This window comes from Dipodomys spectabilis, unplaced genomic scaffold (assembly GCF_019054845.1).
Source record: "Dipodomys spectabilis isolate Male_0828 unplaced genomic scaffold, ASM1905484v1 ptg000163l, whole genome shotgun sequence".
Lineage (NCBI taxonomy): Eukaryota > Metazoa > Chordata > Mammalia > Rodentia > Heteromyidae > Dipodomys > Dipodomys spectabilis.
In genome coordinates this window covers 20,467,951-20,492,528 of record NW_024870840.1, presented here as the reverse complement: position 1 = coordinate 20,492,528, position 24,578 = coordinate 20,467,951, and the positions used below count along the sequence as shown (strand labels likewise).

At 56.4% G+C, this 24,578-nt stretch overlaps 1 protein-coding gene across 1 annotated transcript in view; it reads right to left on the bottom strand.

The window, feature by feature from the left end:
* The window catches only part of LOC122119108 (TRIO and F-actin binding protein), a 56,513-nt gene that overhangs the window by 18,213 nt on the left and 13,722 nt on the right, over positions 1-24,578 (bottom strand). The window contains exons 5-11 of the mRNA XM_042693051.1: positions 21,459-23,823; positions 17,235-17,346; positions 15,845-16,723; positions 13,000-13,077; positions 10,199-10,336; positions 1,682-1,738; positions 649-662 (exon numbers count right to left, since the gene is read on the bottom strand). Coding sequence (XP_042548985.1) covers positions 649-662; positions 1,682-1,738; positions 10,199-10,336; positions 13,000-13,077; positions 15,845-16,723; positions 17,235-17,346; positions 21,459-23,823 — 3,643 coding nt within the window. The remainder of the gene's footprint in view (positions 1-648; positions 663-1,681; positions 1,739-10,198; positions 10,337-12,999; positions 13,078-15,844; positions 16,724-17,234; positions 17,347-21,458; positions 23,824-24,578) is intronic.

Below are 24,578 nucleotides of genomic sequence, written 5' to 3'. Positions count from 1 at the left end.
CAGTAGGCAAGGATGATACTTTCTATTTCTTTCCAGCTGCCTCCCGAGAACTTAGGGTTTCAGCACCCAAGAACCTAGATGCAACAGTTCCCTTGAGAGTTGTGACTGCTCTTGGAAGCTGTGGGCCTTTAGGCAAGTGTCTCCCCCTCTCTGAGTACAGTAGGACTACAAAGCCTCCCAGCCTTCCAGTGCAGTTAGAAGTCTCAACCCCAATGGGTGTCACACAGCACTTGGCACAGCAATGGCACCAGGTGGCCCTCTCCAAGCGGATCGAGTGTCTGATGGAGGCTTCAACTGACTGCAATGTGCCACAGGCTCTGAGGCAAATGGTTTCGGGCTTGAACTCAGGGCCTGGGCACTGTCCCCTGAGCTTTTTCTACTCGAGGCTGGCACTCTACCACTTGATCCATAGGTCCACTTCTGGCTTTTTGGTATTTAATTGGAGATAAGAATCTCACAGACTTTCCTGCCTGAGCTGGCTTCAAACTACAACCCTCAGACCTCAGTTTCCTGAGTAGGTAGGACTACAGGTGTGAGCGCCGGCGCCTGGTTACTCTCAGGAGCTGGAATGAGCTCTGAGGGCCTCAAGGGCTCAAGGTGCAGCATGGCCTGGAAGAAATGGACACTTGTGGACCCTGTTTCCTTTCTGTGCTGGAAGGGGGCTGGGCTGCTTGCACGCCCAGGGCGCTTTCAGCTCGGACATTCCAAAACTCCATGAAAGAGTATGAGTAATGGCCAGTTCTGGGTGGGGCCTCAACTCTCTCTGCCCTCCAGGGACCCTGGGTGGGGGAGGCCAGGAAGGGGTCACTGGCAGGGCGCCAGGCCTTGTGCGCATCTGGAGAGCGGCCATAGGGGATGGCGGGCAGGCAGCAGGGACGGAAGGCTGCGGGCTGGAGCAAATAAAGAGGGAATACAGCGGTGTAGGCAGGAAACACAATGAGCTTCCCTTTGGCTCTGCGCCCTGCCTGGCATGCGGGCTGCACGCAGACCCGAGCTACAGGCGCATGCAGGCAGGGGATAGGAGACAACCTTCCCTGGCTAGGGAGGCAGGGAGCCAGCTCGGCTCCCAGGCTCCAGCCTGGCAGCCAAAAAGGCAGAGCCAAAAGGGTGAAAGATCCACCGCCCCTGCCGGTCCTGAAGACAGACACGCTGGAGAGGCAGAGCTGAGCTGTCCATAGTATCGCTGCAACTCTGTTCCCTGACGGTTAACCTCCACGCCCACTTCACAGCTGTGGCCAGCCTCGAGAAGGCTGTGATCCCATCCAAGTGTCCTGGGTGAGACCTCCGGAGTCCATGCTCTGGGCCACACCCCCAGCGCAAGGCTGGGTCCTGGCCATCTGTCAAGGCAGACAATCTCCATGTACCCTGCGCCCCATACCCTTGGATCCTTAGCCAGGGTCATGAGGTGGTCTGACCTGGCCGCTCTTGGTGACAGCAGGGAAAGAGGGTAGGGGTGCTGGCAGCCAGGAGACCTCCACCCTGTGGCTCACACTCTTGCAGACTGCTCAGCAGAGGGCCCAGGCCTCTGTCCTCTACTCATCCGGCCACGCCCTCGGTTCCTTCCACTAGACAAGGAACACCTTCCCTTAAGCTTGCTTTCACCTGGTGCTCACAGGCCAGGGCCTTTAGAAGCCCTGCACTGAGCCAGCCAAACTCTCCCCTCCAGCTCCCACCCTCCTACCTCTCCAGGCTCATCCAGGATTGACATCCATCCCTTCTTGAAGTTGAGCAGATCGGGCTGTGGGGAGAGAGATGGGTCAGGCCCACAGGGGGGTCACCTGGGCTGGCAGAAGGAAATACATCACCCGTCCTGCTCCAAGCCCTGTGAGACTGAGGTCTGAGCATACCAATAGAAGGGACTTAGGGGCCCAGGAACACCCTCCCCTCACCCTGCCAAGTGGGCTCCCAGCCACTGGGCAGCCTTGGCCCCCTTCTCCAACATCCACATCCAGAGAGCCAAAAGGGCGGACTGGATGGCTGACAAACACCCCAGATGTCCGAGCACCCTCCTGCCAGCTCATGAGTGGGGAGAGAGGAGGCCAAGGGGAGCTCTGGGTGGAGCCTGGAGCACACTGTCCAGGTCTCCTATGACAAGGCCCATTGGATCCACTGGAATAAGCCCTAACAGTGCCCGCCCCTCCGTGGCCCTCCAGCTAGTCCTGGCCCCTGGAGAGTCTGAGGCTGGTATCCTTAGGTCCCCCGGGAGACGGACATGTCACCTCGATCCTACCTTTCGAGTGCTGCTCAGGGGGGCAGAGTCCCGGGTCCTGGGGCCTCCCCGCTGCCACATGGTCTACCCCCCCCCACCTAGATTCACAAAGAAGCTGCTCGTCGCAGCATTTTCCTGCCTATGCCCCTCCGCAGGACACCAGCCTCCAGGCCCTCCCTGTCCACTGGGCCCCCTCTCTCCTCTAGGTCTGGTCCCTCTACCGTCCCAGCTCCTGCGGGTCTGTGGCGGAGCAGGCCAGGCTGGCGGGCAGGGAGGAGGCGGCCACCTGTTCCCATGGCTCCAAGCCCACCTATCAGGGCCTACATCGAGGCCTCACCAGGCGAAGGTGTCTGGTTGCGTGGAGGGAGCTGGTGGCTCTCCCTCAGTGGGGTGGGCGGCCACAGCCTGAAACCAGAACCACCTGACCTGGCCACCCTTCCTGACCCGCCCTCCTCAGGCACAGAGCGGACATCCAAACCGCCCACCGCCAGAATGGCGGAGCTCGGCAGGCTGGCAAGTCCCCCTTGCATACCTGTCTGAGGGAGGAGACAGGCTTTACGCCAAGCCAGGAAGCCCTCAGGCTGTGTTCGTACTGTCTGCTGTCTATCTGCCCGCCATCACCCACCTGCGACAAAGCTTCCCAGGGAGGTCTCCAGCTAAGGCTTGTAAGGACTGCCAAATGTCTGGCTTCACAGATCCTTGGGCCTGGACCCCCACACCCCCCTCCCGGCAACCCCTAGAAACACCTCAGGACAAGCTGTTGAATAAACACCTCTGGCTTCCCTTCCCTGATCTCCAGTCCTGAGCTCGGGGCAAACCTCGCCCCTGACAAGCTGAGGGTCCAGAATGGCCCCATTGGGCTGACTGGGGAGAGAAATGAGATGTTGCAGTCAGGCTATGGACCCAACCCCGCTGGGTGAGGCTGAGCTCCGGCTCATGGCAGGGAGGATCAGGAGGGCTAAGTCCCATTGCTACTCTGCGCCCTGACTGCCTCATGTGGCGAATGGGCTGTGGGTCCTGCTTCCCCCTGACCCAGCTTGCCAAAAGGGCAAGACACAGCAGCTGATGACCCTCTAAAGGCCAGTACAGCCCAGACATGCCATACCAGGCGACCGCTGAGCACCACCAAAGCAGTTTCAAAACCCTCTAGTTGCTAGGTGCTCATGCGCATGCCTATAATCCTTGCTACTCAGGAGGCCAAGATCTGAGGATCACAATTCAAAGGTAGCTTGGGCAGGAAAGGTTGTGCAATCCTTATCTCTAATTAACCAGCAAAAAAAAAAAAAAAAGCTGGGAAGGTGGCTCAGTGGTAGAGCGCTTGCCTTGCAAGCCTGAGGCCCTGGGTTCGATTCCTCAGCACCATATAAGCAAAAAGAAAAAAAAAAAGGCAGGAAATGGCGCTGTGGCTCAAGTGGTAGAGCGCTAGCCTTGAGCTTAAGAGCTGAGGGACAGCGCCCAGGCCCAGAGTTCAGGCCCCATGACCGGACCCCCCCCCAAAAAAAAGCTGGATTTGGAGCCCTGGCTCAAGGGGTAGAGCAACAGCCTTGAGTGAAAAAGCTAAGAGACAGTGCCTAGGCCCCGAGTGGAAGCCCCCAGGATGGGGGGGGGGGCACCCTTTGTCAAAAGAACCTACAGCTAGGGTCTAAAAGTCTGCTGCATCTCACATTGCTGTTTCCCCTGTTCTTCCGCATTTGCAGGGCAGCAGCCTCCTCTGTTCTTCCCTGAAGGGCAGCCACCCACAGGGGCTCCCTGCCTCCTTCAACTTTGGTCGCATGGCCACAGCTCCCTCAACACACACACACACACACACACACACACACACACACACACACACACACACACAGGCCACAGCTCCCTCAACACACACACACACACACACACACACACACACACACACACACACACACACACACACACACACACACACACACACACACAGCCTGGCTACACAAAAACACTGAGAGTCAGAAGGCTGCTTTCAGTCTCCAGGGATGGCTCCAGGGGACTCCAAAACAAAAATAGAACCTCACCTCCACCTCCTCTGTCGGCCTCTCCTCCCCCTGCCTGGGGGGCTCTTGTTTACACCATAGCACTACCACACAACACGCCATCAACGTCACACCTGTGTCCTTCTGCCTGAAATCCATGAGTTCTTCTTCACTGTACTTCTGAGGCCCCTTCCCAGTACTTACCCAGGCCGCCCACCAGCAGCCCTGGAGCGGCTCTTCTGGACCCTGGCAGAGGCCCCAGCTGCATCAAGCTTGTCTAAAACCTCCTCACAAACTGTTCAGGACCCAGGATCCAGCCCAGAAAGTGGTTAAGGAGTCTTTACAGAAAGTTCCCCTTCATATACATACACACACACACATTAAAGTCAGGTGCTTTTCAAGAACCAAAAACCAGGTAACAAGTCCTGTGGCCCCTGCCCTGAGACAGACAGTAAACAAGAGACCTAGTATATAATTTGATGCCCGACAGTGGCTGAGTAACCAGGCTCTTCAGCAAAGCATGCTGGGGCTCAGGCAAAACAAGGTGGAAGAAGATTCAGACCCCAGGCCCAGCCCAAAGTCAAAGCTCCCTGGAACCTCTAAGCAGTGACCTGTCCCAGCACCTGTGCCACATGCTCAGTGCAGACCCCTGAGCTCAGGAGGCGGGGCTTAGGGAGATGGACTGGAGGGAGGAGATGCGAGGAAGGCTGAAGGAAGAACACCAGACTGGAGTAGAATCCAGTCTGAATGACAACTAGGAAGAACTCAGTGTGGTGAATGATGATCATGAGCCTTCTCTGCTCCAAAACCTTTCCTACTCCCCATCCCCTCTTCCCCCAAATCAAACCCCAAAGCGCTCTCACAGGTCTTGAGTCCTTTCTTCCCAGGCTCCTTCTCTGGGTTTTCAGCATCCCCCACATAGCCTGGGTCCACACTTGGTCTGCCCTCCTCCTCTGTCCACCTCTGCACGACAAAGTCCTACAATCATGGGACACCCTCGGTGGGGAGTCCCCTCCCAGCAGAGGGATGCAGTGTCCGCCTGGCACCTCCCACACTCCGGGCCCAGCAGCCTAACCCTTGTTCAGCACAGGCTGCCCCAGAAGCAGCAACTGTGTACTTTCCTTATCTTTCCTCACAAAGCAAACCGAGACAGACCTAGATATAAATGCTGGCCCCGCCCAGCGCCAACCTCATCACCCAGCCAGTCAGTTCATCTCAGTACAGCTAGGATTCCCCCAGCTGTTTGATGGGGGTGGTACCCACCTGAAAGCCAGTGGGCCATGCCACCACCTCCCCCTGGCCCCAGGACACTGACTCAGCTCCTTCCCCCCACTACATCCCTCTGTTCCCAGCCCTGGAAGGGGAGGCTGCTGACAGCAGGAAGGGCCAGCAGGGAGGTGGCAGGATGTGTGGAGGCTGAGGAAGTCCACAGAGCCAGGTCATCACATTCTATGGGGACTGACTGTGGGGGGCCCCCCAAGCCACACCCCCTCAGCAGCACAGGCCACCCCTCACTTTGAGACACACCCTGCTCCTCCTCTCAGTGTCCCTGGGGACACCAGCCAGAGATCAAAAGCAGTGCCACTCCTGCCTCCCAACACAGTCAGGTGGCCAGACCGACCTGGAAAGGAGCTACTGCTCTCCCTAAACTGGGGATGGGGAACGCTCAGGAAAACTCACCAGTTCTCTTTCCCAAGCCTCAGTTTACCTGGCTGTGAAATAGGGAGGGGGACGACAATGGATTCAGATGTGAGGTATAGGTATTGATGACCTTAAGAGTTCACACCAAGCTGGGCATCGGTGGCTCACAACTGTAACCCTAGCTACTCAGGAGGCTGAGATCTGAGGATCACAGTTCAAAGCCAGCCCGGAAAGTCCGTGATACTCTTATCTTCAATAAACCACCAGAAAACCGGAAGTGGCGCTGTGGCCCAAGCAGTAGAGCGCTTGCCTTGAGCTGAAGAGCTCAGGGACAGTGCCCAGGCCCAGAGTTCAAGCCCTACGACCGACCAAAAAAAAAAAAAAGAGTTCACACCTCACCTGCCACCATGCAGTCTCTCCTCACCCTCAGGCCTGCCTGGCCCAAGCCCAGTCCCAGGCCCCAGTCCAGACCCAGGCCCCTGAGGACATTGCTGACCCCCCCCCCCCAGGATGGGATCCCGGCCCAAGGGGTGGGCGGTTCTGGGCCAGCCTCCATCTCTCCTCACTCCCTAACTCGGTGCCAGCGCCCACATGGGTGGCCAGTTTTATCAGACGAGGCTAGGGTCAGCGTGACCCATCCAAGCCTGGAAGCACCTCTTCCCAGCCTGGGCGACGACCACCCCGAGTCGGGCCAGGCTCACATGCGCCCCTCCCGCGCCCCAGAGCCAGGTAGCTCGGGGGAAATCGAGTGTTCAACTCGGGGATTGCGGGGAGGGGAGAGGGTGGCCCCGAATCCGCCCCGACTGGGCGGACAGGTCCCATCTCCCCGGGGGGCCCCGGCTCGCGGGGCGGGGGTTGGCGGGGGGCGGGGGGCCAGGCCGTCTCCCCGCCTCTGGGTTCCGGGGTCTTGCCGCGTCTGGAGAGTGAGGAGGGGGCCGTCCGGGCGGGGGTGGGGGGCCGATCGGCGCCGCCGGAGCCGTCGACCCGGTCCTGGGCGGGACGGGGAGGCGCGGCCGGGGACACTCACCGTCATGGCGGCGCCCCGGGGCGGCGGGAGCTGGAGCAGGAAGCTGAAAGGGGCGCTGAGGCCGGGCTCCGCGGCGCAGGACCGCCGCCGCCGCCCCTCCCGGCCACCGGCCGCGCCGCTCTGCCCTCCTCCGCGGCGGCGCGGCCCCGGCCCCTTCCATCCGCCCAGAAAACTTTTTTTTTTTTTTCAAACTTCCTGGGAGGACCCCAGCGAGCCAATGAGCGGCGAGGACGCCGGGACAAACGGCGGCGGGGGCGGCAGGAGGACCAATCAGAGTGCGAGCCTGGCCGGGGGCGTGGCCTGCGCGACGGGACGGGGCGCCCGGGCGGCGGGGCCAGCGGATGGGGCGGCGGCCAGAAGGGCGGACCCGCCCGGCTCGAGCAGTCCCGGACGCTGGGAGGAAGGAAGGGCTCGGCGTGCAGGTGACTAACGGGGTCCGGCGACAGCGCGGGGGGGGGGGGGGGGCTGGGCGTGGCCCCTAGTCTCCCCGACGTAAGGCCCGGCCTCCAGTCCCTCGACTGTCTGGTTGGATGGGGACGAGGTCCGGGACACGGTACCGACGTTGGCGGCTCCAACCTGGTTACCGGTTTCTTTTGTTCTCACCACCGACCTGAGAAGTAGGGCTCCTGGTCCCCACTTTACAAAAGGCTCTGAGATGTGGGCAGAATTGCCCAAGGTCACACAGTAAGAAACAGCCTCGCTCTCTTGCCGAGCGCCTTGCCCCAGGTAGCTTCTGGCTGCAGTGATTCTCATCTGGGGACTAGGACAGGCCTTTTGCAAGTTAAGACCATTTTGAGCCCAGCACCAGTGGCTCACACCTGTCATGTAGCTACACTAAAGGCTGAAATCTGAGGATCTCAGTTCCAGGCCAGCCAGGGCAGCCATACACCTTCCAAAAGCCCTGTCTAGTGCCCCTGACTCCTCTCCCAGTGCCCCGTACCCACTCCTTGCCAAATGTCCCTGCATCTGAAAATTCCATTAAAGCAGTATCTAAGCCAGGCACCAGTGGCTCCCACTCCTAGCTACTCAGAAGGCTGAGATCAGAGGATCTTTGTGCAAAGCCAATCAGGGCAGGAAAGTTCACTCCAAGGGCAGGAAAGAGGATGATCCACAAGACCGTGGTTATATATTTCCAAAATAGCCAGAAAGGAGCAAGACTGGGCTGGGAATGTGGCTTAGTGGTAGAGTGTTTACCTAGCATGCATGAAGCCCTGGGTTCAATTCCTTATAAGCAGAAAAAGTGGAAGTTGTGAAGTGGCGCTGTGACTCAAGGGGTAGAATGCTAGCCTTTAGCACAGAGAGGTTCAGGAACAGAGCCCAGGCTCTGAGGTCAAGGCCCAGGACCAGCAAAAAAGGAGGAGGAGAAGGAGGAGGAGGACGAGGAGGACTGAGGTTGAGAAGAAGGAGGAAAAAGAGGAAGAGGAAGAAGAGGAGGAAGGGGAGAGGGGGGAGGGGTGGAGGAGCAAGAGGAGGAAAACAAGCAGCAGCTGCCGCAGCAAGGCGCTAGGTGTGGCTTTAGTGCTAGGGGGAGCAAGTAAGCTGAGCAAGCATGAGTCCCTGAGTTCAAACCCCAAATTAAAAACAAAAAGAAAAGCATTTTGAGTTTTCCAGTGCCCTGATAGCTTTATAGTTATTCAGCCCCCTATTTATTATAAGCAAGGTACTATTTGTCTGTGGGGTATTTCTCCCTTTGTAGGTTGCTCTAAGGCTACTATTACCTCCTGAGGATTGAGCATTGGTCCACGTGAAACACCTAGAACAAGTTCCGTGTCCCTCATTCGCTTTCCTGAAGTGGGGCAGGGAAGCCTGAAATATTTGGTGTTCAGTTATTCCTTCATCTTTGATTTGGGGCTCAAAGCGACCACAATTATTAGACCCATTTCACAGATACAAAAAGGAGGCTGCAGGGATTGAAGATATTTCCCAGCATCTCCTCTCCCTATCAGGATAAATGGGGACATGAGTGAGTCCACCTCACAACACACTGTTTCTGCCTCCTCCTGCACTTTCCAAAGGCCTTGGCTAGTGCCCCCTTATCCCTTATTCCTCTCCCAGTGCCCACTTGCACCCATTCCTTGACATCTGTCCCTGCAACTGAAGCAGTATCCAAAGCCAGGCACCAGCGGCTCCTGCCTGTAATCCTAGCTACCCAGGTGATGGTGATATGTGGATTGTGATTCAAAGCCATTCCAGGCAGGGAAGTTTGTGAGACTCTTATCTTCAATTAACCACCAAAAGGTGGAACAGTGGCTCAAGGGATGGAGTGCTAGCTTTAAGCAAAAAAAAAAAAAAAAAAAGCTCAGGGACAATACCCAGGACCCTAAGCTCAAGCCCTAGGACAGCACACACACACACACACACACACACACACACACACACACACGTAGAAAAGCAATGTCCACATGTATTCTCCACGCTCAGCTGTTTTCCCCTGGCACTTGCTTGTCCTTGTCCTCAGATGAGAGAATTACTGCAGCCAGATAACCCCAAGCTCAGCTGCAGGTAAGAGTCCCAGGCTTCTGAACCTCAGGCCTTTCTCTGCAAAATGGGCATCCTGTCTTTAAGGTGCCCGGCCTATTTCCAGGCTGAGCCAATCCTAGTAAGGATGTGAGTCTCCTGTAGCTGAGGTGGCCTGTGGCTGCCTGGGATGCCAGGCCCTTTTTGCTCAACTGTGAAGGGGGCAGGGGTGGGGCAATGCATAGTTGCCTCCCCTCTTCGCCCTTGAAGAAGTCCGGACCAGAGGCTTGAATGTTTACAGGTCCCTCTGGGCAGGGGGGTGAGTTACGTAACACCAGATGTCTGCAACTGGCACAGGTCCAGGTCTGAGACTCACTTTGCAATCCCAGAGCCCCTGCAGGCCCTCCCTGCCTCTCCCCTCCCCCCTCCCACCTCCCCCCTCCCCTAGCTCTCCAGCCAGGGCTGCTGATTGAGGGCAGTCAGACTGTCCAATCACAGCTCACCCTGGAAGTTGACCATGACCCCACCTACCCCTGGAGGTGGGAAAGCCCACCAGGAGCTCAGCTGCCACATTTTCCTCTGTGTAGGAGCCCCCCTTTTCAGCCCCCACTGGTTTTTTTTTTTTGCCAGTCCTGAGCTTGAGCTCAGGGCCTGGGCACTGTCCCTGAGCTTCTTTTACTCAAGGCTAGTGCTCTACCCCTTGAGCCACAGCACCACTTCCGGCTTTGAGGAATCAAACCCAGGGCTTCATGCATGCTAGGCAAGCACTCTACCACTCTACCACATTCCCAGCCCCCTCCCCCCCCCCAACTGTCCCTTAACTAACACCAACCTCCTCCCTCTTTGCCCCTCCAGACCCTGCTAGAGCCAGCCTACCCTTTGCCACCTGAGGACCCCCAGAGATAGCAGGTACGGATTGAACAGCGTGGGCCGGTCCCCGGGCATCCGCCATGAGGTCACCAGTCGGCCCTTGAGTGGGCTCCCAGCCGTGCCCTCTGCTGGCTTCTTGTCTGCCTGTCAAACAGGGTCCAGTGTTGGCCGCGGGTCCCTTTGGTGGGACGGGGTAACCCTGGCCTCAGCCTCGCTAGCCCATTCTACCACCAGAGAGGCCCAGTTTCCCATCCTCTCACAGAGCCACCAGGAAAAAAAGCTGCCTGACTTGTTTGCAGAATATTGTCTGACTGACAGGGCCTTAGGCTTTGCCCGTCCCTGGAGAGGCGTGTGGCACATCCTAATGTCAAGCCATGCGCTGCCAGGGGGAGGGCAGTGCTAATCACAGATTTATGTCCGGCCCATGCCCTGCTTATTTGCCAGTTATTTTGCATGAAGTTTTAACATGAAATAACCCAGAGATTATTATGGACACTTCAGATTGTTTTTGCAATACCTAACGATGTGGAAAGTCACAAAGGCATGGCTCAAGAAGTGGGACAGTTGCTTAGCAAGTGGGAGGACCTGAGGTCAAGCCTACAGTAGAAAAAAAAACACAAATGTGGAAAGCCAAGTACCGCTGGCTTGCTTCTGTAACCTTAGCTACTCAGGAGACTGAGATCTGAGGAGCATGGTTCAAAGCCAGCTAGGCAGGAGACTCTTATGGTCAGTTAACTAGCAAAAAGCCGTAAGGGGAGCTGTGGCTCAAGGATGCTAGCCTTAAGCAAAAAAGATAAAGAACAGCACCTAGGCCCTCAGTTCAAGCCTCAGGACTGGTGCGCGCACACACACACACAAGCAGAAATGATAGGCTCATCTTCCTCTAAATGTCTGGAGCCAACGGGGTCAAACAAACACTACTCAACCCCACTTGTCACCTTTATTACCTGCCTGGCCTTGAGGACACTAGTTTGTAACCCCACTTATATAAAAGGAATGAGTCATAGATTTGCACACAGATACCACAGCAGAACCCTAGTGCTCCCCCTTTGAAGTCATCCTTATAGGTGAAACTTGAGGCCACTGCAAAGTGGAGAGTCTGGCTCCAAGTCACATGGCAGGTAACAGGCAGGGGGCAGGACAGGGCCCAGGTGTCCCTGGTCTGGAATCTGCAGATTCTCAGGAAAGGAAGCTAACCACCACCAAGTACATGGCCAGTAGAAGGGGTTTAGGGGTGGGGTGTGCTATACCACAACCCATTACAGCCCTGACCATTAGCCTGGATAGCATGAACCCCTCCCCCCACACACACACACACCAAGACAGAGCCCGTGGTGGCAATCTGGCTCGCCTCTGCCATACTCTGGCATGCAGGAGGGCTAGGTGCATATGAGTGAGTGAAAGAATGAATGAATGAGGCAATGAATGAATGAGGCGCTACTGGTGGGTGGGTGGAAGCTTCCCCTGTTGCTGGGGAACTAGAGCCCCTGCCTCTCACTATTGCTATTTCCTCTTTGTTCACAAAGCTACAGATCCAGGAAGCAACAAGAAATGACCCCAAAAGAGAAGAGCAAAATTGCCCTAGCCCCTGTTAAGTGATTAGAGTCCCTCTCGTGCCACCCCATTTCACAGATGGGAAGTCTGGCCTCTGAGAAGTTAGTGGGAGGCCATGGAGATCAGGGGCAGAGCCAGGAAGCAGTATGGGGAAAGGTGGGCAGCAGAGGTCCTGAGTCCTAGTTTGAATCCAGCCATTGACTGGATTCAATGACAATTCTATAGCAACTCCTCTGCCTCTGTTTCCTCATCTGCACAGTTAAGAGGGACAGTTTGGCCAGGTGGTGGCAGCTTACACCTATAATCCTAGCTATTCAGGAGGCTGAGATCTGAGCATCATGGTTCAAAGCCAGCATGGGCAGAAAAGTCCATGAGATGCTTATCTCCAATTAACTACCAAGAAGCTGGAAATGGTACTGTGGCTCAAGTGGTAGAGCACTAGCCTTGAGCACAAAAGTTCAGGGACAGCGCCCAGGCCCTGAGTTCAAGCTCTAGAACCAGCAAACATAAAAACATTTAAAAAAGAGGGACAGCTCTAACTAGTATCAAGGCCACACCCAGGACCTCCAGATCACCACACCAGTGCTCACGGTCACATCTGGCTTCTCAGGAGGCAGCATGGGGAAGAACAACCTAGGAAAACAGTCCAGAACAGTCTGTCTTCTCTTCTGCCTGTGCTCCCTGCCTGCTCTGACCTCACCCCTCTAGAGACTGAGGCTGATGAGAACCGCCTGTCTGCAAGTCACAGGGAGGGCGAGGCAGAGGCAGAGTCTCGCTCCAGCTGTAACCAGGCTCAGCAAGCCTCACCCCCTGTGTACATCTCTGTGCTTCTAGGACCCTGGAGAGCCTCCAGGCCCAGCCAGCTGTAGGTACCTCCACAGCCCTCTCTGCTTTTCTGGCTCCAGCTCCCTTCCCTTCCCCTCAGCCTTGCCCAGCCCTCCAGACCTGGAAGTACCTTGCCCTCAGGGATTGTCAGGGATAAAGCACCATTTGCCTGGAGAAAGACAATGTTACCTTCCAGAGGAAGTACAGCAAGTTAGAAGAAAAGACCTGTGCTTCTGACCCCAAGATCCATCTGTTTACCCAGGTCTCTGAATCAGAGATGGCTCCACTAGCCAGCTTCTCAAGGACCCACCATGCACACTCCATGACAGAGCCAGCCACAATCGGAATGACTTCAGGAGGTCAGCCAATCTCCAACATGACTCTTTCCCCTTCCCCTTCCAATGTGCCCAAGCCCATAACCCAACTACCGAATCGGCCTGCTTCTGGTCAGTCAGTGAGTCTGTGCCTCTGCTTGGTTCTGACTCGTCAGGCTTCTCTGGCTGGAACTGGAATCAAGAAAGAACACAGTTTAACCCAGGCCCCGCCCACGCCCCCCCCCACCCCAGGGTCCATCCATCCATATAGCCATCTTCTCAATCATCCTGTTACCACCTTCCATCTAGTATCCAGCACCAACAGACTCAGGTATCCATCCAACAGCCACCCTATACTACCTAACCATCATCCATTCAACATCCACTATCTGTCACCCATCCATATTCCCATCCTCCACTTATTTATTGTTATCCAACCATCACACATCTAGTCATCCATCCTTCCAACATTCATTCACATCTTTCATCCATTTACTCATCCATGCAACATCCATATGTCCATGTATCTATTCATATATCTATCCATATACCCATCCATCTAACCTGCCCTTCCCCAACAGACATTCATCCATCATCTAAGCCCCATTCATTTACCCGTCACCTCTCATCTACCCAACATCCATCATTTGTCCATCACCCATCTGTCCAACACTTATCATCTGTCCATCACCCACCATCTATCCCAATATCTATCATTTGTCTTATTACCCATCATCTATCCATCATCCATCATCCACCCAACACCCACCATCTGTCCATCACCCATCATCTACTCAACATCCATCGTATGTCTATCATTCATCATCTAACACCTATCATCTGTCCACCCATCATCTACCCAACTCCAACACCTATCATCTGTCCATCAGCGATCATCTATCCAACATTCTACCACCCATCATCTACCCAACACCTATCATCTACCTAGCACCCATCATCTACCCAAGATCCCACCAGCTTCTCTCTTTTCCCATGCATTCAGCATCCATGTATTCACAGATCAACCACCTATTGAACTGAGCCACTCCTTTATGTCAGCCCTGGCTGGGAGTCACAGTCCCCACCCCCCCACAGAGCTCATGCTTCTTAAGTGAAATGATAATCTACCGTGACAGATGAAGTGAAACCAAACTGCCCAGCCCAGGAGGGGGACATTATCAGCCTAGGGGTGAGGTGAGTATTCAGAAAGGCTTTTCAAATCTGAACAACGAACAGACATTTGCTTGGAGATAGGAACCACATGTGCAGAGGCAGAGAGACGTGTGCTCAGAGACCTCCAGCCAGTACAGTAGATTTGCCAGAGGCAAAACAGGGTTGGATGGAAGGGAAGGAGGCTTGAATGTTGTGCAAAGGGTTTTTTGAGAGGGACAAGTTGCTTTGTCATCTATGAAATGCCCAATCACCAGCCCCTATATCTCCCAGAGCCTCAGGTGAATAACTCCAGCTCAAGTCTTCCTGACATCCCACCTCCCTGTGACAAGCTAGCCTGCATCAGGCCACTGGACACAGCATGGTGTCCATGAGCAGTCTGTGGCCACTGTCCCACAAATCTGATGGTGACAGGAGGGCAAGACCATGTGGGTTTACTCTGTACCGCCAATGTCCTTATACTGAATGACTAGAGATAGTCACCAGATCCCAGCCTGGGAGCGATGCAGCGGAGAGGGGCTCCCCTGTCCTGCTGTGGGCCTAGAAGCTTCCTAAGCATGTGGTTTAATTGGGGTGACCCTTGACAAATGCTAACAAGTCTGAGCCTCAGTCCCCAGAGCACACAAGACACTGGTCCCCAGTGAGCCCCAGAGCCTGAAGCTTTGCCATCCATGGAAGCAGCAGCCCTGCACTGCACCCCAAGGGGCGTGGAATCCATATCTCCTAAGGATGCATGGCAGGAAAATTCTTGGTCCCATTATATGGCAAAAAAGCGAATCTAGAAGAGGCTGGGCCAAGAGAGCTGTGGTGAGTTGCAGGGCGCTCTCTGCCTACTACCTTCAGATGAATGATCTGGGCTTGCAGAACACCTACTGTGGGCCGAAGCACCTACTATGTGCCAGGTACAGGACCTACTATGCACACAGCCATCATTTAAAGAGCTTCTCTTAGCAGCCAACTCCACTCAGTGAGTACTTTGAAGCTTCCTCTTGGTTTTGTTTGTGTGCTGGTACTGGGACTTGAAAGGGCTTTGGCTCTGTCCCTTAGCATTTTCCCTCAAGGTTAGTGCTCTACCACTTGAGCCACAGCTCCACTTCTGGCTTTTTGCTGGTTAATTGGAGTTTGGAGTCTCAAGGATTTTCCTACCTGGGCTGGCTTTGAACCTTAATTCTCAGATCTCAACCTTCTGAGGAGCTAGGATGACAGGTGTGAGCCACCAGCGACTAGCCGTGGCTTCCTGTTTGTATCTGAGGAGATTTAGGGGCCAGAGAGGGAGGGGTATGACCCTACCTGGGTTCAATAGGGGGAGCAGAGACAAGGGGTACATTGGCTGCAAACCCAGGTAGGGCAGATATGAGCCTCAGATCCAACACAAACTAAGAGTTGTGTGGCCAAGATGAGAGTAAGCCCTGACCAGAGTGTGTGCCTTAAGGTCTCTGGGTAATGGGCACTGAGCCCGCCTGGCTTCCAGCTGCCCTCTCTGCCTCTACCTCAGGTTCCTCACCCACCAAGGAATGGTGTCACTCACTCTCTCACCAGGTTGCCATGGAAACCTGGCGGGAAGCACCATTTGGCTGGGGCTTGGCATGAAGTAAAGGCTCAGAGAGGGCTGGTCAGCACTTCTGCTGACATGTTGCTGGGACTGACCTCTCTCTGCGTTCATCCTGATCTCTGGCTCCTGGGGAGACTGGGATTAAAGGTGTGAGCTACCTCACCCAGCTCACAAGAGGCCTTTCTACAAAGTCTTGGCTTAGCTTCCTGGCCACCCTTCCCAGTGTGACAAACTTACCTCTGGCTCTGGCGGGCTGGGCCCCCCCAGCTGGCCCGGCTGCTCCAGATCAGCCAGAGTTGCTGTTGCTGGCCCACTTGTCCCTTTGGTGGTTGGCCACTGGGTGGAGGTGCAGGCCGGGCTGGGCCGCTGGGCTGGGCTGTGGGGCTGCTGCGCTGTGCTATGTCCATTGAGGAGGCTGGCATCTGCCCAGCCTTCAGGATGGTGCTGTTGCTCTTGCTCCTGGGTTTCCTTTGTGCCTGGGGGGCCCAGATCTGGCACTGAAGCCTTGGCCGGCTCACCCCAGGGCTCAGCAGAGTTCTTGCGAGGCAGTTGGGCCTGCAGGAGCTCTAGGAGGCCTTCCCAGTCCAGCCTTGGGAGTCGGGCCCAGGACCCCTCCCCGGGGGGCTGGAGGAGGCCCAGCAAGTCCCTCCAGTCAAGCTGGGCTTGCCTGTCAGGGCCCTGAGGGGGCGGGCCTCCGCCCTCTGCCTCCCAGCCCATGATAATGGGAATCTCGGGCTGCAGGCCTTCCCAGTCCTCTGGGGGGTTCACAGGCTGGCAGAGGCTCCCTTGGACCTTGTGGGGGGGTTCCTCCCAGGCCTCTGGCTGCCCCCAGCTTTCCCTGTGCTCCCTGGAAGGGCTCCTCTGGGTCCCCTCCAGGCTGGGCTCCTCAAGTCCTGGCCAGTCCCCACGTATCCCGGAGTGTTCCTCCTGGCTGCCCCAGCTCCTTTCCTGGTGTCTGTCTGTCCGTAGCTCTCTCTCCCGGGGCCTGGCTGATGTCCTGACGGGTGGTGAGGACCCCTGGAGCCGTCGGTCCCCCTCAGGTCGCCTGTCAGGATGAGGGGCCTCTGATCGGCTCCGCAGGGCTGGTTCTACCTGCTTGGCGGGGGGCTTGGCCACCTGAGGATGAGGTGAGGGGCGGGTGAGGCCCAGGGGCCGCTGGGGGCTCCGGCCAGGCACCGGGAGAGGCGAGGCTGTCTCCACAGCAGCTGGGATCCAGGGCGGTGGAGACACACACGGGGTCTCCGGGCGCCCCTCCGCGGGGATCAGCTCTTCCTTCTCACCCGCGGTCCGCAGTTCCAGAAAGAGATCTGCGAGGATCTGCTCACTTTCTGGGGCTCCCCCCTCCCCCGCCCGCCCCATCACAGGGTATCGATTCCAACCTGGGCTATCAAGTACCCAAATTTCCACCCGCAGTACCCGTCCCGCGGGGGTGGGCCTTGCCCCTCCAGGTACCAGGGAAGGAAGGGTGGAGGGTCTGTCCTCCAAGCGCCAATGCCATCCTTTACATTGTCAGAACTGCTGGGGAGAGGGGAGAGCCGGGCACCCCGACCAGGCCTCCCTGCCTGGCCACCAAGGGGAGGGGGGAGGCCCGAGCATCCCCTGGGGCCCGGTGGCTGGCACTGCTCACCTGCCTACTGGGGGCAGGGCTGGACTGTCTTCGGAGCTGGCTGTGACCTTGGCTGTGCTGTGGTGACCGTCCCTCATCCCGAGCCTGGAAGGTTCCGGGGGCCTCAGACTTCCTATGACCAAAGGCAGCTGCTTCTGAGGGATTTCGGGGTGGCTCCATTCCCAGCCCCCGCCCCTACCAGCCCTTTCCTCCCACCCCAAGATATGGGAGACATGGGAGTGCCAGAGACCCCCCCCCCCAAGCTCACTGGAGGGTCCTCGTGAGGGATAACCCTCCTAAGGGCCTCAGTTTCCCCTTCTGAGAAATGAGGTTGATCAGCGCTGTCTAATCTGCCCCATGGGATGGTGAAGAACACGGAGAAAAGGAGTGAGCGAAGGGGGCAGGATGGGGGAGGGGCGGACCTTGGCTGTCACTACTTCCTGTGTCACCACTTCCTGTTACTAACCAGCCGCTCACCAGCCACCAAGGGCAAAGGTTAGACTGGTCCTGAGGGGAATTGGATTTATTGAGCACCTACTGTGTACCAAGCATCGTGCACACATCATCACAAATGTTGAACAAATGTTTATTAAGCATTTCCTGGGTTTCAGATGCCAACCCTTGGGGTGCCCGAGCCCACTTGGCCCTCGGCAACCCCAGGCAGGGCCAAGGGTAGATGGTACGGGCCTGTACCCCGCTACTTCTGCCCTTTCCTGGTCACATTGTAAAGTTAGAGTTTCTTAAGCTCCTTTTGTCCTCTCCTCAGAGCTAACAGGACTCCAGCAATCAGCCTTGAAAACTCCAGAACATTCTAGCTGTTGGCGAAAGAGCTTTTAGCGTGATGAGAAGGGAAACACCCTTCATCACCTCTCAGCCTTTTGACTAAAACTGATGGAGAAACCATCTTTCCTCCCCACAACTCCAGAAAAGCCAGCTACGCAGGCAAATGTCACAGGCAACAGAAATAACTCTAACCAGTGGGAAAAGTCCCCCCTTCCAGGAAGTTGTCTTGTTTCATAATGGGTAGGAGACTGGGCACAGTGGCTCACGCCTGTAATCCCAACTACTTGGTAAGTGGAGATAGGAGGATCAAGGCCAACCTAAGCAAAAAGTTAGGGAGACACTTTCTAAAGCACTGGATGGTTTACATTTGTCATGCTAGCAAGGTGGGAAGCATAGATAGGAGGATGTCAGTCCAAGGCCGGCTCAGTTGGTAGAGCTTTTACCTAGTAAGCACAAGGTCCTGAGTTCAAACCCTAGTACCGCCGATTTTTTTTTTTTTTTTGTAAAAGTAGAAGCTACAACTACACTGTATACATGTGACCCTCCCCTAAAGGGGTGTCGGAACCACAGCAGGAAAAACTGTGAAACTCTTCTCTCGAATTAACCACCAAAAAGCTGCAAGTGGAGCTGTGGCTCAAGTGCGAGAGTGCTAGCCTTGAACAATAAAAGCTAAAGGACAGTTTCCAGGCTCACAGTTCAAGCCCCAGTGCCGGCACAAAAACAAGCACTGCAGAGGTTGCAGGGAGGGAAAACAAATTCAAGTTTGGGGCTGGGGGGTGCTGTATCCGTGCAGCCTTTGCCAGCGCCGTTAGACCTGGATTGAGGGAGTAAGTGGAGTTTGCGGTAGTTCTCAGTGGTCCACGCAGAGGGCTCCTTTCCTGGGAGCATCTCAAAGGCTGAGGGTTCTCTGACCCCCTGTGATTTTAAATCAGATTTGAGGTGACCGTTCCCTTGCTCTGTGAGAACTGAGGTCCTTGAGTGGATCTCCCCAAAACTGAAATCTAAACTCTAGGAGCTTTGGTAAAAGGTGAGACTCTCCTCCCTACTGGGCAGGGGATGAGGGGAGGGAAGGAAAGCGGTAGAAGATGGCCTACCACGCCAGGATTGGAGGAGCCCAATGTGAAATTTTCCACACAAATTCCAGCTTGCTCCACAGGCAATCTCTTCCCTCCCCCTGCCCATTAGTCCGAGGCACTCTAGAGGATTCTAAAGTACGCCCCCCCCATCCCAATACACAGACCCAACTTTTCTGGGTCTGTGTATTGGGACAGTGGCATCTCCTAGAGCCACCTGCTTAGGGGTTGGGGTCATGACCCCAGGGATGACCAAGTTTCTTTTTGGAAGGTCGGGTGGGCTGGTTAGCCCCCAGTGCCTTTAAAGAACCAAAGCTAATCTAAAGGCAGGATGTTTTCCAAATAATTGTGGATGCTTATGTGATTGTAGAGATTGCAAAAAAAAAAACCCAACAAAACATTTACTAGCCCTTGCAGAGAAAGGCCCCTGGCTCGGAACAATGCTTGGACAGAGTAGATGCTCAACAAACATGTACTGGGGGAAAACACAGCAGTACCGCCACCCACTGGTAAACTCAACCTTTCCCTTCCACAAATGGGTAACTCGTTTGGCCCCTGTCTTTAGAGGACAGATAACATTCCTCTTGGAAAAAAAAAAAAAAAAAAAAAGCCATGCAAGTGGAAAAAAAAAAAACTTACTGGTTATAAGACCTTGATTAACAAGCCAGGTGCTAGTGGCTCACACCTGTAATCCTAGCTATTCAGGAGGCTGAGATCTGAGGATCAAGGTTCTAAACCAGCCTGGACAGAAAATTCCATGAGAATCTTGTCTCTAACCACCAAAAAGACAGAGGTAGAGCTGTGGCTCATGTGGTAGAGTACTAGCCTTGAGCAAAAAAGCCAAGTGAGAGCTTTAGGCTCTGAGTTCAAGCCCCAGTACTGGAATGGAGAGTAGGAAGGAAGGGAGGGAAGGAGGGAGGAAAGAAGGAAGGAAGGAAGCAAGCAAACTAGGTATGTAGGTTTATAGACTAGAACAGAAGTGGCCTGTTTATGTCTGGGTAGGGGTACCTAGAAACCCCAAACTTTGGTCTTAGTTTTGTTGCAAACCTAAAAGTGCTTTTTGTCTTTTTAAGTATTTAAAAAAAATGGCCAAGGAGAATTAATCCAGTGTGCTGGAGTGGACAAAGGTTGTCTCTTGGATATTAAATGGATCAAGTTTACTGGAAAAGGAAATTTGAAGAATAAGAGATAGGGTTTCTTGTGCAGATCCAAATCTCAGAGAAATGGTCCTTAGAGGTAGGAAAGAGAGGACCAGTAGGTGCAAAATATCACATGTCCCTCCAGGGTGCTGAAAATGTTCTAAAATTAGATTGTAGATAGGGTTGTACTTCTCTGTAAATATACTAAAATTCATTGATTTATACACTCAAAAGTTCTGAGACGTCCAGATCTGCTTTCTTTTCTTCTCTCTGTCTGTGTCGGTGTCTCTCCTGTTTCTCTTGATTCTAATTGAATTCCAGAGCTGATCTTTGAAAACCCAGGGACTGATACTGCTGGGGATAGCTCTCAGCTGGATAAGATGCTTCCTTTCCCAGCAGTAGCCTGAGACTGTGGACCAAGGAGGATTTCCAGGTCCTGAGAAAGCAGTGCTTTATCTGTAAGTCTGTAATTCTCTCATTCAAACTATGGGGTTCCAAGCCAGGCACTATGGCTCATTCTTGAAATCCTAACTATTCAGGAGGCTGAGATCTTGGGGATCATGGTGTGAAGCCAGACTAGGCAAATAGAGTCTATGAGACTTTTAGCTCCAGTTAACCAGCAAAAAGCTAGAAGTGAAGCTGTAGCTCAAGTGGTAGAGTGCCAGCCTTGAGGGAAAAAGCCAAGCAAGAGCATAAGGCTCTGAGTTCAAGCCCCAGTCCTGGCACACACACACATACACATATACAAATTGGTTCTGAGCATAGCTCAGTGGTAGAGCACCCAATATTCTATCCCAAATGAGTAAAATCAACGCCAAATGAAGAAAATCAACTACATGACTCTGGCGGGGAGTCTTCAGTGGAACGTCTGTTGTGGGACATGTGAATTTGTTAAGACAGAAAAGAATCACAGCCACTTTTTTTTTTCTCCCTCACACAAGGAGGAGAAACCACCACCACCCTCCCCCCACATCTCTGACCCTGGACCCAGAAGAGGGTCTGAGAAGTTTGACCTCATTTGAATAAATGGGCGTGTTCCCTTCCATTTGACAGAAGAGGAAACTGAGGCACGGGTTAGGCTAGCTCTGCCCCTCACAGGCAGACACCGAGAAGTGAAATGACTCTCCCACCGTCGGACACAGGGCAGGACACCAACCCTCCCTCTAACAGGCGCAGGACCCTTCCACCTGTCCTGCTGGGGCGGGGGGATCCTCCCGGGAGCTCGACCTCCTGCCCCCGTCCTGGCTCACCTTCGCTCTTGCCCGAAGAGGCGTTCCACCTCTGTGCGGCCGGGGCTGCGGGTGCGGCCCCCGTTGCTGCCCTGCGTCGGGGGCCCCGGCTCCCTGTGCGCCAGCCTCCGGGGCGGGGGCAGGTCGGCCAGCATGGCGTACTGCTCCCTCTCCAGGTTGTGCCTGGTCTCCGCGGGGGGCGCGGAGCCGCGGGAGACCGAGCTGCCCGGGGGCGGGGAGCAGGCCCGCAGCGCCGGGTCACTGGGGGGGTGGCGGGGTGGCGAGGAGGCCCGGGGTGCGTCCCGGTGGCCGATGCACACTTGGGGGGGCCCCAGCGGAGAGCCCAGCAGAGAGTCAGTGGAGGGAGCCAGGCTCTCGGTGCTCGTCCCCGGGGGGTCCTGGAAGAGGAGGGACGGCTCCGGGGCCTGGCGGGGCGGCGAGGAAAAGGAGGGCGCGTCGCGGTGTCCGATGCACACGGGGGCGGGCGCGGGGGGGCGCCCGCGCAGGGAGTCCGTGGACGGGGCCAGGCTCTCCGTGCTGGCCCTGGGGAGCTCCTGGAGGAACAGGGAGGGCTCCGGGACCTGGCGGGGCGGGGAGGAGGCCCGGGGCGCGTCCCGGTACCCGATACACACGGCTGGGGGAAACTGAGGCGGCTCGTGCTGGGGGGGCTGGCTTTCGGCATCCGCTGCGTCTGGAAGGAAGGGGAAGGGGTCGAACGGGGCATGGCGCGGGGGCGAGGAGGCGCGGGGGGCGTCGCGGTGCCCGATGCACACGGCGGGCGGCATGTAGGGGGGGTCGTGGTGGGGCCAGTCGCCCTCAGAGGCCCGGGGTTCGGGGAAGAAAGGGAAAGGGTCATGCTGCAGAAATCGGGGTGGCGAGGAGGCCCGGGGCGCATCCCGGTGCCCTATGCACACAGCGCAGGAAGAGGCGTGGGGCGCCCCGCGCGCGCCAGGATGGGGGGGCGAGGCGCCGACCGGGGGGCCCGGGGCGGGGGCCGCGGGGGAGGCCCGCGCCGGCGAGCCCGAGGCCTGCGGCGGGCCCCGCTGGGCCGGGCTGGCGGGCCGGCCGGCCTGAGGCCTGTCCCCTTGGGTGGGCCGGAGGGCAATGGACGCCCAGGGCACCTCGCTTTGCTTGGAGCGGGACGGCGAGGAGGTCCGCGGGCCATCGCTCTGGGTTGGCCGGAGGGGGAAGGAGGCCCAGGGGATGTCTTGGTTGGTGCGGTGAGGGGAAGGATTTGGGGGGCTGCCGTGTGGAGGGGAGCGGCGGGGGGAGGCAGCTCTGGGATGGTCCCTGGGGGAGCAGCTTTGGGAAGAGCCGGTCCCAGGGTTGCCTGGGTGCAGGGATGAGGGGTGCGGATTGTCCCGTTGGGTGCAGGCATTTCGGAGATGCTCCCATCGGGTGCAAGAGGCTTTCCGGCTCTCTCCTGGGGTGGGGTGGTCACGCGGGGCAGTCCCCGTGGGAGAGGGGGGCCTGGGGTTGCCCCGCTGGGCGCTTCTGTTGGGTGAGGGGGGCCTGGGATGACCCCTCTGGGCACAGGACATCTTCGAGTTGTCTTGCTGGGCACAGGATGCTCTGGGCTTGTCCCACTGGGCGGGTCTGTTGGGAGATGGGGATCTGGGGTGGCACCGCTGGGCACAGGATATCCGAGGGTGGTCACGTTGGGCAGTCCCGCTGGGAGATGGGGGTCTGGGATTGTCCCGCTGGGCAGTTCTGTTGGGAGATGGGGATCTGGGGTTGCTCCGCTGGGCACAGGCTGTCCTGGGGGAGGGCTGCTGGGTGGTTCTATTGGGAGAGGAGGGTCTCGGGTGGCCCCGCTGGGCACAGGACATCTTCGAGTTGTCTTGCTGGGCACAGGATGCTCTGGGCTTGTCCCACTGGGCGGTTCTGTTGGGAGAGGAGGCTCTTGGGGTGTCCCTCTGGACACAGGCTGTCCTGGGGGTGTCCCTTTGAGGAAGACAAGCGGGCCCAGCAGTTTGGGGGCTGTCGCGTCGTGAGGCAGTGGTTCTGAGGCTCTCTGAGGAGGCTCTGAGGGAGGAGGAGAGCTGAACATGGCTTCGCTGGGTGGACAAGGTTCTGGGACTTTCCCGCGTGGAGATTCTTGAAGGAGAGGACGTTCTTGGAGTATTCTGCTGCGGGGCTGAGGTCCTGGGGTTGTTTCTCTGGGAGACTTGGGGTGGAGAGGAGGCCCGGGGGTTTCCCTGGGGTGTAGAAGCCGCCTGGGCAGGGGAAGGAAGGAAGGTGGCACTGCGAGGTCCACTCCGTGATGTGGCAGAGGAAGCCTGAGCTGGAACCCCCGGGCTGTGTCGCTCCAAGGAAAAGTACCCACTCTCCCCTCGGAGTCGCGCCCAGTGCTGTCCAGCACTCCTTCCGCCACCGCCACCGGAGTCTGGAGAGAGACAGAAGGTTAGAGGTTAGGGGAAGAGTCCCCGCAGCTCTCATGGCCCACCCCCCTTGGCCCCCTGGGATGGGAGGCCCACATGGCTACCATGCCTGCTTCTGAGAGGCTATTAGGCCTTTCCAGCCAGGTCAGGAATTTGAAACCAAACCAATGTGAAGCCAACTGAAATCCAGACTATACCAGGTGTTGGTGGCTCACCCCTGTGAGCAATTCAGGAGGCTAAAATCTGAGGATCATGGTTCGAAGCCAGCCCAAGCAGGAAAGTCCATGAGGCTTTGTGTGTGTGTGTGTGTGTGTGTGTGTGTGTGTGTGTGTGTGTGTGTGTGTGTGTGTGTGTGTGTGTGTGTGTGTGTGTGTGTGTGTGTGAGTTGTCAGAACCTGGGTGCTGTGTCTGAGTCCCTTTGCTCAAGGCTTGTGGTTAGAGTATTTTAGACTTTGCCAGAAAACCACGCAGACATCCAGGTACAAAGGTTTATCACTGGGAAAGGGGCTGGCAAGACCCCTTCTCACAAGGGAGAAGTGAGAAGAAGCACCGGTTATTGGCTGTATAACCTACTGAGGAGGAGCTCAGAGGCAGAGACCCTGGTGAGGGCCAAGGGCTTCATCATGGCGGACTAGGATTTATGGCTGCTGCCCAAGTAGTAGATAAGGAGCCCTGCAGCTGCCCAGACCCTAAGGTCACTCCAAGGGGCTCTTGCTGCCTTATATGGTGATAGCTGCGCAGAGAAGTGGAGGCGGTTGGA